At 40.2% G+C, this 20100-nt stretch overlaps 1 protein-coding gene and 1 pseudogene across 5 annotated transcripts in view; both read right to left on the bottom strand.

Annotated features, from left to right (window-relative positions):
- Window positions 1-20100, bottom strand: part of WWC2 (WW and C2 domain containing 2) — a 208383-nt gene that overhangs the window by 70400 nt on the left and 117883 nt on the right. For all 5 annotated transcript variants that reach the window (XM_045452603.1, XM_045452621.1, XM_045452614.1 and 2 more), the window contains one exon: window positions 4834-4913. In XM_045452603.1, coding sequence (XP_045308559.1) covers window positions 4834-4913 — 80 coding nt within the window. The remainder of the gene's footprint in view (window positions 1-4833; window positions 4914-20100) is intronic.
- Window positions 18287-18863, bottom strand: LOC123596486 (annotated as a pseudogene).

The following is a 20100-nucleotide window of genomic DNA, read 5'->3' as shown; positions in this document are numbered from 1 at the left end:
TCTTGAGTCAGTTTGGGCGATCCTTCCACTGGCTGAATTCAAACCTCCTCACGCTAATCCGACCTCCACCCTGAGACAGGTTAAGGCCACCGGGAAAGGATTTAGCAGGACAGAAGTGCCAATAAACTGAACAACTACAGGAAGTGCAGATCCCTCACTGTCGCCTCATCTCACATGCCCTGATGTCTGTGCAAAACCAAGTACGGTGCCTAGGAGCTGGTGGGCGATGCGCAAACGGGAGCGATTATTATTTATACCAGTGAGAATCCTACATATTTGGATCGTGTGGTTAGTTTCCTGTTGGTTTTCAAATACGTGAAAAATGCTCGTTCTGTTTTATGGCCGTTACGAGTCAAGGCAAAACTGCTTGCCTTGCGGACGAGTTCAAATCTAGGAACCAGGCAGAAGAGCAGAGGTGCTAACGTTGAATAAAGAGTTCTTCCACCAGCTCATCCGTCACCCCTGCAGATCTGCTCACCAAATGTCCTTACAGTTTGCACGGTCACCCTATGTCAGGGGTTTCAAGTAACCTAATTCTTTGTGCATGAAGGGCCCAACCAAATTACCTAATTCTTTAAAAAAAAAAAAAAAAAGTGGCAGGGGCGCCTGGGTGGCTCAGTCGGTTACGTGTCCCACTTCGGCTCAGGTCATGACTTCGCGGTCCGTGAGTTCGAGCCCCGCGTCGGACGCTGTGCTGACGGCTCGGAGCCTGGAGCCTATTTCAGATCCTGTGTCTCCCTCTCTCTCTGCCCCTCCCCTGTTCATGCTCTGTCTCTGTCTCAAAAATAAATAAACGTTTGAAAAAAAAATGGTTTAACAGGACCCTCACTATCACTCTCCAGCCACTGATGCTGCCTGGCACTCATTTTGAATACAATTCAGGGTTCACTTGAAGAACATACGGCTATGCTTCTGCCCCACTGGCCAAGAGCTCTCACTCTTGGACATAACTCTTAGTCTTGTCCACAGAGAAATGGCATCCATGAAGCCACAGAAAACTGGCTCTGCGCTCGTTCGGTTTAAAACATGTAATGATGGACATTTATGTCAGTGTGAAGGGACTAATCTGAAAAAACAAAGCAAAAACCAAACAACCACCCACCAATGATGCCATCTTAGTCTTCCAAAGTTGACTCGAGCAAGTGAAGTTTGCAGATAACCTACTTCCCCAAGTAGTGTTTTAGTAAGTATTTTATTGCCGAACAGTCTTAACCTAAGATCAAGTAAATTTCATCATCAGGTTGTTCGATAATACAGTACAACCAAAGGCATCACTGAATTAAACAGCCGCGTGAGCACACACACAGTGTTTAGGGTGGGAAGGGACCCTAGAGATCTATTAGTCACACTTCCTCCAAGTAGGAAAAGTAAGACCAGGAAGTTTACCCGACGTTAGCCTTGAGATTGCATAAACACTTAGCTAGTCGGGGCATAATCCTCAAAAGGACAGACTCGGGCTTAGGGCTCTCCTATTACACTTGGAATATTCGATAAAAATCACTGGAGGTACTTTGAATATTGGCGAATTCCATTTCTCTGGGAAAGGATTCATCAGCGAAATTGTTGGCTCCCTTAAGTACTGTATCTACCAACTGAGTAGTTGAGGCAAAAAAAACTTATTTTAATTAAAAAAAAACCCCACAAAGCCCTGAGATTTCATGAAGTAGCTACTAACACAGGACTCTTAAACTGTGTCAAAGGGAATTTCTAAAGCCCAAGTGACTTCTTTCTATTTGTGAAAAACCTTCAGAATCTAACCGCAAAACAGGTCTTGAAGTCACAAATCAACTTTAACATCTGAAAACAAAAAAAGTAGGTGAGCCGTTCTCAGAAATTAACTTTAACACTTAAAAATAAAGGCAGGACTACTTCAAGCCTGCTCATTTACATTTCAGAGAGCTTCAGAACTAGACAAAAATCTCCTGGCTGCCCACTGCTCGCTCAGTTGGGTGCTAAACACGACGAGGACAGGCCATCTCAACTCAGCGCCCACCGCGGAGCTCCTTCTGGGCTTTCTCTCCCTTCTTCTTCCTCCTTTGAACACCTCTGTTCTCCTCTAACTGTTCCTCTTCCTCTTTTTGTCCTCAACTCTGCGTCTCCCACCTCTTCTCTCTTTTTCGACCCTAACCGACCATAAAATAAAACCCAACAAAAATCAAACAAAATACGGGCATTATTTGCTGATCTTTAAGACAAACTACTGTGTTTTTTGTTCTTGATTTGAGAAATGCCATTTTATATTCCTCCCTAAAAAAAATAAAAAACAAACGTTTTCCTTTTTGTTTTTTTTTCTGTGCACCGTTATTAATTTCCCCTATGTCTTCGTCTCTCCCGAAAGATAAGAGAGTCCCATTTGCACACCTTCCCTGGCAAATATGTACCCCCTGAGCCAAATTTTCACAGAATAGGTATATACTTTTGGCTTGCTCAGTGCTTCATCCTTCCCTTCTCATTTTCCACATTTGAGTGGATGCTGCAGGTGGCAAAGTAGAAATGTCCATCTACACATAAGCTCTGCTATTGCCGAGGCCAAAGTCAAGTTTGGGACCACAGACTGAAATGAATAATGTAGAGAATAAAGCTACATTCATTCATCCAGCATAAACTACTGTACCCAGGAAAATGAAAGCCTGAGTTTAAATTATATTATAGCCCCAGATTTGGCCAAAATATTCCATTCTATCGTGAATAAATGAGAGGTGATAAAGCATGCAGTAGGATTCTATTTACATCTTTTCCTGAAATATATTTTCTGTCAAAACTCCAAGTAAAAGTTCCTTTATAGTATCAGGAATATGGTTTCTTGGAAAGTATGGTCTCTGGGTTCAATCAATTTTTATCCAATGTTCTAGTAGTATGGTAGTTAACATCTGAATGAAAACAGCTTTATTTTGTCTATAGTTAGGATCAACAAGAGAGGTCTCTGATGTTAGATATCGTATCTTTCTGCCTTTGGTTCAAGGGCTTAGAATCATTGCAAGAGAATGCCTGAATTTCTACAACAGATGTCTATTGTTTTCTTGTGGAATGTTATTGACAGATTCTTAAACATGCCTTAGATTCCTATAAAAATTGCTTGCAAGCAAACTGCTTTAAAACAATACAGCATTGTTATATCAATAGAACAAAAACAGCAAAGTTTGGCTAACCTTTAATCCCGGGTGGTGACATGAGTTAGAATTTCATGTGCCTTAAGAATGTTTACCGTAGAGCTAAACGTTTTGTGGCACTCTTCAAAGTTTGTGTCCTCTCTCCACTGGCACCACAAAGCCCTCCTTTATGTTGATATGCAATTTACTAAATATCACATCTGTGGCATTCTAGATCTGCTCAGTTTTGAAGGGGGGGGGGGGCTCTGCAGTCTGCTGAGCTTCTTAGAACACAGCTATACTTGAGAACCACCTGGGGATCTCATAAAATATACCTAGATGGAGACCAAAAATAGGTATTTTTTTTTTAAACAGATTATTCTGCTATGCCATCAGGTTTGAAAACCACTAGGACAGGAGCATCTGGAAGAATAAAATGGTTATGATGACATGAGGGAGTGGCCAAAAAGAAGACTGAGCCACAAAACCAGTCTCTGAAGCCAAAGTCACGGGACTGGTGGTCAAGAGTCATGACTGGCGTCCTGACGTATAACTCATCGTGCAAACACACAGAACACCCAGCTTGCGGTTTGTCTGGCCAACAAATATACAGGATCTTTCAAAGGGGTAATGCCATCTGCCTTGGGTGGCTACAGAGGGAAGGGCGGGGGAGGAACAAGCAGGCAATCAGGGACTCTCTCTGTAAACCCTGCTCCGCGGTTGGCAGGGGGCCCTGTACAGAGAGGAGGGAAGTAAAAAACAGTTAAATGCCTTTTGAGGGATCATGCCTTTAATCCTCTCTGCAGTCATGTGGCTGTGAAAACCATCAGCTTCTTGCCTCGCACCAGAGACCCTGTGGTAGGATCGGGAAGGCTGGAAAGTTCGGTGTGCCTGCCAGGCTTTAGCTGGGCCGCACCTCGTCAGCAGGGAGAACAGTGGCTTCTGGGGGCCGGGAATGGGGCGGGAGATCCCAGGTTCTGCTGCCCTCTGCCAGCCATATTTTCCTTAACTTGGCCCAGCCTATCAGACTTGACTACAGAACTGGAAGGGACAGAAGGGACACAGGAAATGAGGAACTCACTCAAGCTCCTCGCAGACAACCTGACTTGCTCCCTGAGATCAACCCCGGGCTCAGGGCAGCAGAGGCTCACCTCGTGCAGCCGCAGGAGCCCAATGTGGAGGCACTTCCTGTGCCTCGTCCCTTGGTTCCATACCTCAAATTCAGAGCAGGCTGGCAGGTGCCCGGGGCACAAAGTTAACATTCCCACTGGTTTCTTTGGATCTCCGATGACGGATAAAACTTCAGACCTCTTCAACGTGTACAGATTTCCCCCACGTTTTTTTGTTGGTTGATTGGTTTTCTTTGGTTTCTGGTGCAGAGCTCTGAGCTTTTTACTTCATGTTTCTTGGAGAAATCTCTTATGTAATCTGTACTTTTCTTTTCTTTTTTTTTTTTTAATGTTTATTTATTTTTGAGATAGAGAGAGACTGAGTGCAAGCGAGGGAGGGGCAGAGAGCGAGGGAGACACAGAATCCGAAGCAGGCTCCAGGCTCTGAGCTGTCAGCACAGAGCCCGACGCGGGGCTCGAACTCACACTCACAAACTGCGAGATCATGACCTGAGCCGTAGTCGGACGCCCAACCGACCGAGCCACCCAGGCGCCCCAATGTACTTCTATTTTCTTTGTATTAGTTAGGGGGCTTTCAATTATTCTAAAGTGAATTTCAGTATTTTTATACTCACTGTTGCAATGTCTCAAAGCCTTGTTCTTTATAGAGCAATTCCTGCTTCATCTGTGAGAGTTCTCTCTTCAGCTTCTTAACCTTTTGCGAGACATCAATGTAAATATGAATGTTTGTAAATAAGTAGCAACACCTTTTCAAAAGACTGTCTATTAGCAAGCTATTAAACACACAAACACAGCCATTAGTTTAACATTCAGGCTACCGGTTTTCCCTGGACAGAAGTTCTGTGGAAGGTAGGTTAATGATGTTTAAATTATCAATGATGTGCATTATTACTAACATTTACCCTCACCGTCTTATTTAGCAACATTGCCTACGAGCTGGCGTCATGATTGCCTCCATTTTGTTGTGATCGATAACCAGGAAGGGGAGAGTCAGAACTTGAAACCCCGGCTTCTCTACCCCCAAAAGCGTGCACTCCTCCTTCTCTGCTCTTCTCTCCGCTCCGGGACCACTGGCCATCGCTCCATTTCTCAAACACAACAGGCAGTACCTGCCTCAGCGATCAATAGCTCTTTCCACATGTACTTCTGCCACATGTGGAAGGCTTGACTCTTGTCACTCAGGCCTCAGCTCCCAGGTCGCCTTTTCACTCAAATAGGACTTCTCCAACCATCCCACCCATGCCATCACTCTGTTTTATTTAGTTCATAGTATTTCTCAAGCACTGACATTTTCTGTGTTCTTGCTTACTGTCTGTCCCCCAGGGGACATATATCGCACCAGCTAGATCCCAAACTTCTAGAAAAGTACCAGGCACCATGAGAAAGAAAACGACAATGACAAAAAATGTGTGATCGATACACATTTGCCATCAAACTGATACAAGATATATATTGTTTTCCTGTGGTCCCATATATTCTTGGTAATGACAATGCTAAGATGTGATAGGTCAAAAAAAGAGCAGAAGCCTGTTTTCATCACAAACTAAAGGTCTTCACGGGGCTGTCGGAAATTTATTTCCGTATTATAGCCTTAAGTTTTAAGCACATTCTGTTACACAGTATTTCCACGCGCTTTTGAACTATTACTTCCTCTTCGGTCTATCCGTTCCACAAATATTTACTGACTTTCCACCATGTCAGGTACTGGGTCTGAAGTGTGACTAAAGCAGATGAGACCTTTGCCTTCATGGGTCCTACAGAACAACAGGGGAGCCAGATGTTGGGCAAATAATCATCTACCGACCTAAGTCTTACCAATTACCACGGGGGACATAAAGGAAGGGTTCAGGATACTTCAGGATGAAAAAGAATGATGGGACCTGATTTAGTGAGGAGCTGGATAGAGCCTGTGTGTGAAAGGCCGGTTAAGCAGAGCAGGTCGGTGGGGCTTCGCTTGGTAAAGGGGGTCCTCAAAAGGTAGGGCTCACGGACAAACCCTAAACTGTGGGAGGAGGGTACTTGGCAAATTTGGGATTTAAAGGACGTTACCATTTGCTGAATTACGGAAGTGTTGCGTGGCATGGTGATGGACTCATGTGCAGGGTGAAAGAGAAGGTGTGCCCAAGATCACTGCCAGGAGTCTTACTTGCCAGGTGGGTGCACGAAGGTGCCTCCCTGGAGGGTGGGACCAGATCCTGGGGTAGGACCGAGGGTGTTTTTTAAGACGTTTAATTTTCTGATACCCACGAAACTTCAAAGGCGATTAGAATATGGAGGCTTGATGTTCAGAAGTGTCTGGACCAGAGATATAAAATTGAAAGTCACTGACACAAAGATGATACTTTAAATGCATGAGAATTAATGAGATCCCCTAGAGAGAGTGCGTATTGAAAACAGAAGAGTTCAGGAACACGCCTCAGGCACCTCCATCACTCAGAAGTCTACTCGAGGAAGGAACAAAACACACTGTGAAGTCGTGGCAAGAGAAGTTGGAGGGAAAAGAGGGCATCTCGGAAAAGGAGAGGAAAAAAAGTCAAGGAGGAGACGAGGCACTATGCAGAATAAAATGACAAGGACAAGAGTTGTGTAAGTCTCCTGTTTGTATACCTAAGGCACAGGGCTTTGGGCATTATGGATATTCAGTAATTCATCTGTTGATAAATTACCTGTGGAGCTTATCTGAATGGCTAACAGTCTGTGTCCTAAGGCACTTCTATTTTATTAGGGAATAGAAAAAAAACAAATAATGATGTTGCAAGGCCCAATTTAGAACTACAAAGAGAGGTGCAAACAATGCTACCAGAATCCAAAGAACAGGAGTACTTGTGGCTGTCCTCAGAAGCAGGGGACTTTGGAGCTGGATTTTTGAAAGTGCTTGAATATTCATGACCAGCAAGGAGCTCATTCACAGCAGATCCTCAAGACTTTCCAGTTGATTCGATTATTATCATGTCAAAAAAGCCATCAGCAATCAATAGCTCTTTCCACATGAACTTCTGCTTCTGACAGCACTCTAAAGAGCTGTTTACCAAAGACTGTAACATTTTTATTTTAAAACAACAACAACCACAGTTAATCCAAAAGTCAAGAGCAACTCAAATAGCTTGGCTGAGGCCTGACTTTACCTTTGAAGACACCGTTGATAAAAACAATGGTGATGTTGAACCCACTTAAAACAACCAAATTAAAACAATGAGCATATCTCATGGACATAAAATAGCATTCCACTTAAAATCACTTGGACTGCGATGACCCACTCGACCCACTCGTTTTAATTTCTTTCAAAACTTTTCATTCAAAATCTAAAGTTACCTTTTGACCTTTCAGGCTCTTCTGTTTAAGTGATGTGAGATTTTATCGTTATGTCGTCGAGTGACCAGGATAGAGGAAGTTAAGCTGTGCTTTCTTTCATTCTGCATTATTTATTTTCCCTAAAGTTGGCTCTAAGCCACTGTTTTCATCTTGGGGCGTGGAGGGGGGGTGTCCTCTTAGTGAATTACCTGAAGGATTCTTACCTGAGTCTCAGTGTTGCATTTTATATTGTAACCTATGAAAAAGCCTGATCCTGTCATAATGACAAGTGAAAACAAGGATTATTTCCAATCAAACATCATTTCCAATTATGTTTGGTTTTAAGAATATGGTCTGGGGGCGCCTGGGTGGCGCAGTCGGTTAAGCGTCCGACTTCAGCCAGGTCACGATCCCGCGGTCCGGGAGTTCGAGCCCCGCGTCGGGCTCTGGGCTGGTGGCTCAGAGCCTGGAGCCTGTTTCCGATTCTGTGTCTCCCTCTCTCTCTGCCCCTCCCCCGCTCATGCTCTGTCTCTCTCTGTCCCAAAAATGAATAAACGTTGGGGGAAAAAAAAAAAAAAAAAAAAAGAATATGGTCTGAACTAGTTCAACAGCCCTTCTTCTCCGAGAACCTTTGGACATCCTTAGCTACTAGAGGATAACAGTGTCTACTCTTTCATTCTCCAGCTCACCCTCAAGGTAGGACATGGAATGTAAACACCAACGTCCTTCGATCACAGCTAAAGGACTAAGCTAAAGGACTAAAGGACTAAAGGACTAAAGGACTAAGCTAAAGGACTAAAGGACTAAAGGACTAAAGGACTAAGCTAAAGGACTAAAGGACTAAAGGACGAAAGCTAAAGGACTTGGAAATTTAGCACAATGTAGGGAAGCAATGACGAGAGCTGCAATTCAGGGGGACTTTATGTATTCCAGGCATTGTGCTAAATATAAATGCCGATTTTAAATCCTCGTAACTACTCTATAGATAGTTTTAATTCTTATTTTATAGGTGAGGACTCTCAAACCAAAAAAAAAAAAAGAATAAGTAAGTAATGTGCTGAAGGTTACACTGCTACCAAAGAGTGGAGAACGATCCGGAACCCAGGAGATGGATTTTAAAACGAACTGTAATTATACAAGCGTTAGCTATTAATGGCACGGTAATACATTTTGCTAATACAAAAGACAAACTAGAGTTTTGGAAAATGACCCAAATAAAACCTATGGCCCTTATTTTACCTTAGAAACTTCATTATTCTTATATCCCACCCAAACTGAACACATGAACAGTCCACAAGCCTTAGGGCCTATGTTTTTTTCTCTTACATACTCAACTTTCTGCCATAGCCGACCATCTAATTTCATAGACTTACTTCTAAGGAATCAAATCTCACAACACAGAGTATCAAATTGGAGGCAAAAGACCCATGGCTTTTACACATTTCCTGCTTTCTACACTGACTACACTGAAGCGACTGACATTTTAGATTGATTTCAAAGTCATTTCTGAAAACCAGGAAGATACCGTGATTAAACGTGATGAGTGTGACTGGAAATCAGTTTCTTATCGTTTCTTACAATCCTGGTGTAATAAGTTTGATTTTAAAAGAAGGAGAAAGAAGATGACACTGAAAGAAAAGTAAATTCCGGGAATCTGTGAACCCCGGAAGGATCACAAGACAGGCAGGTTTCATACATCTGCCCTAAAAGTGAACCTTGAACCATTAAAACTATAATGAGCAAAATGGCATTTTACTAATGACTACCTTCCCTTTCACCACTTTCTCTACTGTCTTGCCGAGAGCTCCTTTAGCAAACCAACAAAGGGCAACTGTCAACTTGCTCCTTCTAGAAATCCTTCTCTTCACAATTGCTTGCACCTCACTAAGTATCCTTCACTACCCTGCCTCATCTCAAGTCACCTTTAAAGAAAATGAGAAATCAGCTCCAGATAGATAAAGGATCAATAATAAACAATTTTTTGACTTTACTAAAGGATAGAGGAAAACAGGGGTGCCTGGGTGGCTCTGTCAGTTGAGCGTCCAACTTGATTTTGGCTTAGGTCATGATCCCAGGGTTGTGGGATTAAGCCCTGAGTCGGGCTCTGTGCTGAGCATGGAGCCTGTTTAAGATTCTCTCTCTGTCTCTCTCTCTCTCTCTACACAGGTGTGTGTGTATACATATATATATCATATATTATATATATATATATGATATGTATATGTTAAAAAAAAAAGAATAGAGAAAACAATCCCAGATGTTGTTGGAGCCATTTGTGATAACTAATACAAGGATTCTATCATCAGAAACAAGAAGACTGAATATAATATATGTGTATGTATATGTGTGTGTGTGTGTGTGTGTGTGTGTGTGTGTGTGTATACATATAAGTCAAACTTTGACAACAATAAAAAGAAAATGAAACAAAAGCCACTGGAAAAAACTGTACGATATATTTATGAAACATATTACCCTGAGATACACATATTAGATAAAAATACAAAAGGTCAATGCTAGATCCCTGTAAGTAAATTAAAATAAGTCAGTAAATTGCCATTTGGCCCAGCAATTCCACTCACAGGTATTTACCCAAGGAAAATGAAAACATATGTTCACGCAAACACTTGTGTAGTAGTGTTCATACTATTCATAATAGCCAGAATGTGGAAACAACCCAAATAAACACCAATTAATGAATGGATGAAACTGGTATATCTATACAATGGAACATTATTCAGCAATAAAAAGGAATTAAGTACTAATATATGCTACAACATGGATGAACGTTGAAAACATTATGCTAAGTGTAAGAACCCAGTCACAAAGACCATATCCATTTATGTGAAATGTTCAGAATGGATAAATCTGGAGACAGAAAATAAATTAGTTGTTGCTTGGGCTTGTGGGTGGAGAAGAAAGGTCTGGGGAATGGGTAGGAACTCCTAATAAGCACAGGGTTCCTTTTGGGGGAAACCAAAATGTTCTAAAATTAGATTGTGGCTAAAGGTATACAATTACGAGTATATTGAAACCCAGTTGAAGCTCTGTTATGTGTATACATCTTTAGGGTTATATGCACACATATTTATGTCCTTTGATGAACGGATTTATTAGTATAAAATCCTTGGTAATACAATCCTGTTCTAAAGTTGACTTTGATGTTAATATGGCAACTGCAACTTTCTTTGTATTTCCATTTTCATGGTAGATATTTTTCATTCCTTTCATTTTTAACTTATCTGGGCCCTCATATTTAAAATAGCTCTTTTGAGCCATCATAAAGTTGGATCTTATTTTAACCATTCTGATCATTTCTGCCTTTTAATTGGAGAGTGTACACCATTTACATTTAGTGTGATTATTGATACAGTTGGGTTTAAATCTACTATATTTGTTTTCTACTTGTCACATATATTCTTTTATCCTTTCTACCTCTATTCCTTCCTCGTTTTGGAGTAAGTAACTTTTATTTTTCCATTTTATTTTCACTATTAGTAATAACTCTAAAATCTCTACATTTTCTCAGCGGTTATTCTAGGGCAGAGATCAGCAAATGACAGCTTGTGGGTCAAACACACCCTGTGGCCTAATTTTTTATGGCTCATGACTTAACCATGGTTTTCATGTTTTTAATAATTTCCCCCAAAACTGAAAAGAAAAACCTAGGGCAGAGACTGTATGTGGCCTTCTCTATCAGTTTTCTGTTGCTGCAGAACAAATTACCACAAAATTGGCTGCTTAAAATTACACTCATTTAATAGCTCAAGCAAGGTCTAGCTTGTGAGTTCTCTGTTCAAAGTATCACAAAACTGAAATTGAGGTGTCAACCAGGCTGAGTTCTCACATATGGAAGCTCTGGGGAAAAATTCAGTCCTCATTACATTCTTGCTATTGGCTGAATTTAATTCCCATGGCTCCATAAAGGACTGAGAGTAAGTTTCCTCACTGGCTATCAGCAAACGTCACTTTCAGGTCCTTTCCCTGTGGGTTCCTCCATCCTGAATACAGAAATGGTGCATTAAATGCCTGTTGTATTTTGAACTTCGGACTTCCTTCTCTATAACCAGCTACGGAAATGCTCTGTTTTTTAAATTTTATCATTTTACTTTATTTCATCATGATAAGTCTACTCTTTAATCCCTATCCCCTATTTCCTCTGTCCGCCTGCCCCGCCCCCCCCTCTCCTCTCTGGTAACCGTGTTTGTTCTCTACAGTTAAGAGTCTGTTTCTCTCTCTCTCTGTCTCTGCCTCCCTTTAGAAATGCTCTGTTTTTAAAGGACTCATGTCATTCTTTCCAGCCCACCAGGATGATCTTCCCGTTTTTAAGTTAAATATGCCATATAACATAACTTAATCATGAAAGTAAGATGCACCATATGCAGCTTGGAGATTACGTAGAGTATATACTATCACCAGGGAAGGTGGGAAAACAGGAAATCAAAGAGGATACCTTATAATTTTGCTTAACGTTTCTCAAAATCTGATTTTTAACTATTTGGATATTTATAAAAAATAGTTTTGGCCACTCCTGCCTTAGTGTATAAAATATACAGGCTACCTGCAAATGGTATTATATTTCTTACGTGCCTTGTGACAATATCAGTTTCTTTTCCCCCAACCTTGGCGATATCCTGTCTTTTGCTTCTAAATATTTCATAAACCCCATCACATATTTTTATGTTTGTTTAAATAAGCAAATATATTTTAAAAGACTTTAAATTACTAAAAAGTCTTCTAGTCACACACTTATTTACTATTGCCTACATTTTTCATTACTTTATAGAGATCCAAATTTCCATATGGTATTGTTCTCTCCCTACTTGAAGAAATTCCCTTTAGCATTTAGTATATTACAGTTCTAAAGGCAATCAATTCTCACAGAATTTGTGTCTGAAGAGATTCTTTATCTTACCTTCTCTTAAAAAAATTTTGTGGTAAAATATACATATGATAAAATTCACCTTTTAACCATTTTTATTTGTATTTATTTTTATTTTTTAATGTTTTTAATATTGAGAGAGAGAGAGAGAGAGCACTAGCAGGGGAGGGGCAGAGAGAGAGGGAGACACAGAATCTGAAGCAGGATCCAGGCTCTGAGCTGTCAGCACAGAGCCCAACACAGGACTCGAACCCAGGTACTGCAAGATCATGACCTGAGCCGAAGTCCGACACTTACCTGACTGAGCCACCCAGGCGCCCCAACCTTTTAACCATGTGTAGCGGTATTAAGGGCAACCATCATCACCAGTCATCTCCAGAATATCTTCATCATCCCAAACTGAAACTCTGTACCCATTAAACACTAACTTCCCATTCTTCCCTCCCCCAGTCCCTAACAACTATTCTTTCTTTAAATTTGCCTATTCTAGGCACCTCACATAAGGGAAATGATTACAGTATTGTTTTGTGTCTGGTTTATTTCACTAGGCATCATATTTTCAAAATTAATTCATGTTATAATATGTATCAGAATTTCATTCCTTTTTAAGGCTGAATAACACACACACACACACAAACATACACACACACCGTATTTTGTTTAGCCATTCATCTGCTGATGGATATACAAGTTGTGTAGTGGCTAATTTTGTGTGTCAACATGGAGAATGTTTTTGAGTGACATTAACATTTAAATTAATGAACTGAGTATGCAGCTTTACCTCTATAATATGGGTGGGCCTCATCCAATCAGCTGAAGACTTGATTAGAACAAAAAGATGAGCTTCCCCAAGTAAGAGGGAATTCTCCAAGAGACTGCCTTCAGACTTCATGTGTACCACTGGCTCTCTTGGGTCTCCACCTGTAAGCTTTGCATAGGAACCACATCTTTGGCCAGTCTACACTGCAGATTTGGATTTGCCAGTCTCCACAATCATGTGAACCAATTCTTATTAATAAATCTCTTTCACACACACACACACACACACACACACACACACACACACACTTAGTTTTGTTTCTCTGGAAAACTCTGACTAATACAGGTTGTTTCTACCTTTCAGCTATTGTGAATAATGTCACTATGGCCACTGGTGTACAAGAATCTGCTTGGGTCCTCCTAGAAGCAGAACTGCTATTTCACATGGTAATTCTGTTTCTGAGCAACTGGTATACTGTTTTCCACAGTGGTTGGACCATTTTCCATCCCCACCAGCAATGCACAAGCATTCCAATTTCTCCGCATCCTCAGCAATACTGGTTTATTTTCCACTTTAGAAACAAAAACCAAAACCTCCTAATGGTGTGAGGTGATATCTCCATGTGGCTTTGATCTGCATTTCCCTAATGAATAGCAGTGTTGATCATCTCTTCATATGCTTATGGAACATTTGCGTCTCTTCTTGGGACACGTGTCTCTTAAGTCCCGGGCCCATTTTTGAAGTGGGTTGTTTTTGCCTTCAGTTTTGAAAGATATTTTCATTAAGTGTAGCAATCGAGGTTGACATTTTTTCTTTTAGTATTAAGATATCACTCTACTGTCTTGTAGCTTGCATAGTTTCTGATGAGAAGTCTGTTCTGATGATCTTTGTTCCACTGTACCTAATGTGTTTAATGTTCCACTGCATGTAACGTGTTTAATTTCTATGGTTGCTTTTACGATTTTTTTTCCTTATCACTGATTTTCAGCAATTTAATTATAATATACCTTGGTGTGATCTCTGTTTTTATTCTGCTTTGGAGTACCTATGGATTTACAGTTTTAATTTCTTTAAGTATTTTTTGTGATTTCTTCGTCCTGGCTCTTTAGTGGGGGCTCTAACATATACATTAGGCCATGTAAGATTGTATCAGAAGAAACTAATGCGCTGTTAAAGTTTTCTCAGGCTTTTTTCATCTGTGTGATTCATTTTGGATAGTTAACTAGTCAAGTGTCTTCAAATTCACTGATCTTACTTAGCATATAGGTTCTTCTCAACTAGTGTCATTTTTCACTTCTGAGACTGTATTTTTAATCTATAAAACCTCTATTTTGATCATTTTTATACTTTTATTTCTCTCCTATTTTCCTCTACATTGTTGAACAATTTGTATAATATATTTTAACACGTTTGCTTGCTAATTAAATAACAGCTGTCACTTCTTGTTTTTCTTACAGGTCATATTTTCTTGCTTCTTTGGTTGGCAATTTTTAACAGCTTCATTGGTGTGTAACCGGCATATAATAATGTGAGTGTGTTTAAACAATACACTTTGATAAGTGCTGACCTGTATATACCCACAAAACCACCAACATAATCAAGATAAAGCATATATCCATCATTCACCTGAAAGCTTCCTCATGCCCCTTCGGGGGCCCTTCCTTCTGCCTCTCCTCACTACTCTCATTTCCCAACGTGCATGGAAATTTTCGACTAGATGTTGGCCACTGTGAATTTTACACCATTGGTGCTGAATTCTGATGTATTCTTTTAAAGAGTGCTGGACTTTAGTCTAGCACAGAGTTAAACTGTCTTAAATAAACGTGATCTGTTCAAGGCTCGCTTGTGGTTTCTGTCAGGGCAGCTCGAGAGCAGCCTTTAGTCTTAGGCTAATGTGGTCCCACTACTGAGCTCTCTTTCTACTGCCCCATAGCGTATGAGGTCTCTCCATTCTGGCTCATAGAACACAAACTATTCTGAGCCCTACGAGCTCTGAGAATTGTTTGTCCTACTGCTTTCCTTCCCCATTCTTGTCATATTTTATACCATGCTTAGTACTCAGAGATTTGAGGAGATCACACTGGAAGGCTCCAGAGTTTTTTTTTGTTCCTTCTCTCTCTGTAGCTCCTTCCTCTCTAGGATTTGCCACAAATTCCAGACGCTTCCACTTCACCGAACTTTATTCTTCTGTTTCTTCAGCTCAAGCACACAAGTAGACTATGTTTTAGACCTTCTCCCTCCACTGGAGATGGTGTGATCTCAGGACTCACCTACTCGGTTTCACTTCGGTAAGAGATTACAGTGTCCAACTGCCTGTTATCCAGCGTCTGAGAGCAGCTGTTTTATAGATTTTGTCCAGGTCTTTAATTGTCAGCTGTTAGAAGCCAATTCCTATAGCAGCTAATCCTTCCTGGGCTGTAACAAGCCATTTCGAGCTTTTAAAGGAGATTTGTGGGAGGGGCACCTTGGTGGCTCAGTCGCTTGAGCGCCCGACTTTGGCTCAGGTCATGATCTCACGGTTTGTGGGTTCGAGCCCCGCGTCGGGCTTTGTGATGACAGCTTCAGATTCTCTGTCTCCCTCTCTCTCTGCTCTTCCCCCGCTAGTGCACTCGCTCTCTCCCTCTCTCCAAAATAAAAAACAAACATTAAAAATGTATACGTATTAAAAGATAAAAGAGATTTGTATGATTCCAACAGCCTATAAAATATCTCCCTTTTCGACCTATCTCCTCAATCTTCCTTTCTCTCTCTAAAGGCACAAGATCTAAATCTGGTGTCCAATTGGCTAATCTCAAATCATGAAATTCTATTTTCCTACACCTTGAAGGAGCTCTCTGATTCCGGTTCTCTGATAAAGTAGAAACGGTTAGGACCATTAGTCTCCCGCTCTCAACTCTAAAAATAAACATGCACATGAAAATGCTGAAGATTACAAAATGCATATAGTATAAATATGCTATTTATTTATGTGAACACATTAGGTCAATGTATTTATTGTGCAAGTATCAAGAAAAAGTATCAGACTATAAGTACTAGTTTGAATATATTCATTGTAGTATCTTTATCACATACAGTTTCACAAACCTGAACTCCCACGGCCTTTCAAAAATGAGAGAATGAGTTTCCGGGCTTTACAGAATCATTTAAAATTGATCACTTACGAATTATCATTTTCCTGCCTGCCTATGACTATAGATTTTCTCATAAAAGAAGTTAATTGCATTTCATTTTATAAATTGCCGTCAGCATTACGGATGTAAGAATGTTTTTGAGTTAAGAGGGAGGAGATTGAAGGTCAGGGCCAGAGAGGCTGAGATGGTAGTTCATCTGGGTGAGAAGAAACGAAGCCTCTCCCCAGCAGCACAGTGTCAATAAAGGATTTCTTTTCAAGTATATATTACTTCGCTTGCTGGATGGCCCCTGTCAAAGCTAGAAAAGGAGACCAAAATCCTTAGAGAGAAAGAGAGAAAGAAAGTATGATGAAATCAATGGATGTGACGAAGTGTTCCAGAGTCACTTTCCTCAAGGTCTGAATACGGTTTTTGAAAAAAGCACGCCTAGGTTATGAATTTTAATTACTTCAAGTTCCTAGCACGTCATCATAGAGACAACTATAATGTGGCTCTTGCATTTAGTAGAGTCCTCCTGCCTCCTTTTCTCTTTCAGTCTGCTCTCTCTCTTTCTTACGGAATGTGAGTCAAGTCACATCATTCCTTCCGCTCACGATTGAGACCGGTGTACTATTTTCTAGCCCAGCACCGACTGCAATGCAAATTCATTTCTGAACGTCCTGAAGGAACGAGAGCCTTGCCTAACGTACGGGCTGGTGCCAGAGGCCTCAGTACTGCTCCAGCTCCTTCAATATCCGGTAAATCACAGCTGGAAGAACTTGGGACATCCGCTAAGTCTTAAATGTAGCGTGAGTATAAAGACACCTCCTGTGTCGGGTCGAAAGACAAGCCTTATTGGCAGCAATGTACATTCGCAGAAGGCATGTTTTTTTCTTCATCGGAAGCACACCGCTAGGATTTTTGTGTTAGTTACATCGTTAGTAAAAGTGTAATAATTCGATGTTCACATGAGTTAACTCTATCCACAGGAAGGGACAAATTGAACTTTAACTGCCATTCTTATAAATCTATGCACAAGATTACAAACAGGTAAGATTAGAGACGACTTTTCCGAGTCCATCACCGCTGCTAAAAATAATTCAAAGTGAATTCACATTAACAATGTGGGAGTAAATATATGTGAGAACAAAATATAGTACACAGTTTTTAACAGAAGTGGCTCACTAACCAGCCATGTGTTTGGAGTGGAGTGTATATAATTTAACTAAAGGGGCCTTATTTATTTATTTATTTATTTATTTTTGCAAAAGTAAAAGTTGGATCACATAATATGTTATAGTGCTCAATACATTTCTCAAATGCATTTGTATTTCTAGGGATTTTCTTTTACACTTCTAACATTTTATTTCACTTTAATAAACAACAGTAATAATTTAAAATTCACCACCTATTTTCTCCACCAAATTTTCATCAACTCTCACCTATATGTAACTGGGAATATAAGTTTTGTGTGTGTGTGTGTTTATATGTTTAAATTTTATTATTATTAATTCCAGTGCAGTTAACATACAGTGTTATGTTCGTTTCAGGTGTACAATATAGTAATTCAACAGTTGCATGCATTACTTAGTGCTCATCAAGACAAGTGGACTCTTAATCCCCATCACCTATTTCACCCCTCCCCTCTGGTAACCATCTATTTGTCCTCTCTAGTTAAAAGTCTGGGGTTCTTTGGTCTCTTTTTCTTCTTTGATCGTTTGTTTCTTAAATTCCACATGTGAGTGAAATACTATGGTATTTGTCTTTGTCTGACTTTGCTTAGCATTATTCTCTCTAGATGCATCCATGTTGCTTCAAATGGCAAGATTTCATTCATTTTTTATGGGTGAAAAAATATTCCACATGCACCGTATCTTCTTTATTCATTCATCTATCGATGGCCACTTGGGCTGCATCCATATATTTGCTATTATAAATAATGTCGCAATAAATATGGGGATGCATATATCTCTCCCAGTTAATGTTTTGTATTCTTTGGGTAAACACCCAGTGGTGCGATTGCTGGATTTCTTTTTCTATTTTTCTTTTTTTTTTTAACTTTGAGGCATCTGATAAAAAGCTGGCACTCATATACGTAAACTAACAAGAACTTAAAATTCATCACACATTGACTTCATTTACTAGCTTGACTTTCTAGTCAATCTTTAGCTTCATTGACTTTGGCTGCTATATAAGGAGATCCTCCCTTGTCTGGATGATTTAAAAGCATAATTTGTCAATAAGCAGCTCTTATTTTTCCTTTATTAACAGCAGGGCTTACATCTACTATTAACGCTGCTTCTCGTTTTGTCACTTCAAACACACCTCTCTAATATTCTCCATTGACGCAGATTTTGGTAGACTTAGGAAAGCTGGTCTTACTCGAGGCTCCACACGTTTCGTGGCTTGCACAACATAATGGCCTGTGAATCCTGCTGCGGCAACGGTCAGTCCAACTGCGACCGCTGTACTGGCAATGGCTGTGGCTCGGCGCCCCGGGCTCCACGCGGAGTGCAGTTCATCCCGGTCCAAAGCCACAGCCACCAATTCCACGCCTCTACCAGACAGTGAGGTGGCCACCACCAGTAGGCACAGAACCGGTTTTTAATTTTTTTAGAACCTCCATTACTGTCTTCCACAGTGGCTGCACCAGTTTGCATTCCCCCCAACACTGCATGAGGGTTCCTTTCTTTCCATATTCTCGCCAACACCTGTCTCTTGTGTTTTTTATTTTAGCCACTCTGACAGGTATGCGTTGACATATCCCTGTGGTTCTCATTTGATTTCCCTGATGATAGTGATGTTAAGCATCTTTTCAAGTGTCTGCTGGCCATCTGGATGTCTTCTTTGGAGAAATGTCTGTTCATGTCTTCTGCCCATTTTTGAATTGGATTGTTTGCTTTTTTGAGTTGTACAACTTCTTTATATATTTTGGACACGAACCCTTTATTGGATATGTCATTTGCAAATGTCTTCTCTCATTCACTAGGTTGTCCTTTAGTTTTGTTGTTTCCTTTGCTGTGCAGAAGCTTTTTATCTTGATGTAGTCCGATAGTTTATTTTTGCTTATGTTTCCCTTGCTTCAGGAGACATATCTGAAAAGATGCTGCTATGATTTTTCTAGGATTTTTATGGTTTCAGTTCTCATATTTAGGTCTCGAATTCATTTTGAGTTTATTTTTTGTGTATGGTGTAAGAAAATGTCCAGTTTCGTTCTTTCGCATAGAGCTGACCAGTTTTCCCAGCACAATTTGTTGAAGAGACTATCTTTTTCCCATTGCATATTCTTGCCTCCTCTGTTGAAAATTAATTGATCATATAATTGTGGGTTTATTTCTGGGCTTTCTATTCTGTTCCACTGATCTATGTGTCTATTTTTATGTCAGTACCATACTGTTTTGATCACTACAGCTTTGTAATATAACTTGAAGTTTGGAATTATGACACTGACAGCTTTGTTTTTGTTTTTTAGTTTTGTCATGATTGCTTTGGCTATTCAGGGTCTTTTGTGGCTCCATACAAATTTTAGGACTGTTTGCTCTAGCTCTCTGAAAAATGTTGGTATTTTCATAGAGACTGCATTAAATGTGTAAATTGCTTGGGTAGTTTAGACATCTTAACCATATTGTTCCTCTAATCCATGAGCGTGGAATGTCTTTCCATTTCTTTTTGTTGTCTTCAATTTCTTTGATTAATGTTTTATAGTTTTCAGCGCACAGATCTTTTACTTCATCGATGACGTTCATTCCTAGGTATTTCGTTTTTTTCGGTACAATTGTACATGGGATTAATTCCTTAATTTCTCTTTTTGCTGCTTCATTATGGGTGTACAGAAATGCAA

Source organism: Leopardus geoffroyi, chromosome B1 (assembly GCF_018350155.1).
Source record: "Leopardus geoffroyi isolate Oge1 chromosome B1, O.geoffroyi_Oge1_pat1.0, whole genome shotgun sequence".
NCBI classification, from domain to species: domain Eukaryota; kingdom Metazoa; phylum Chordata; class Mammalia; order Carnivora; family Felidae; genus Leopardus; species Leopardus geoffroyi.
This window is presented reverse-complemented; position numbering and strand designations above follow the sequence as displayed.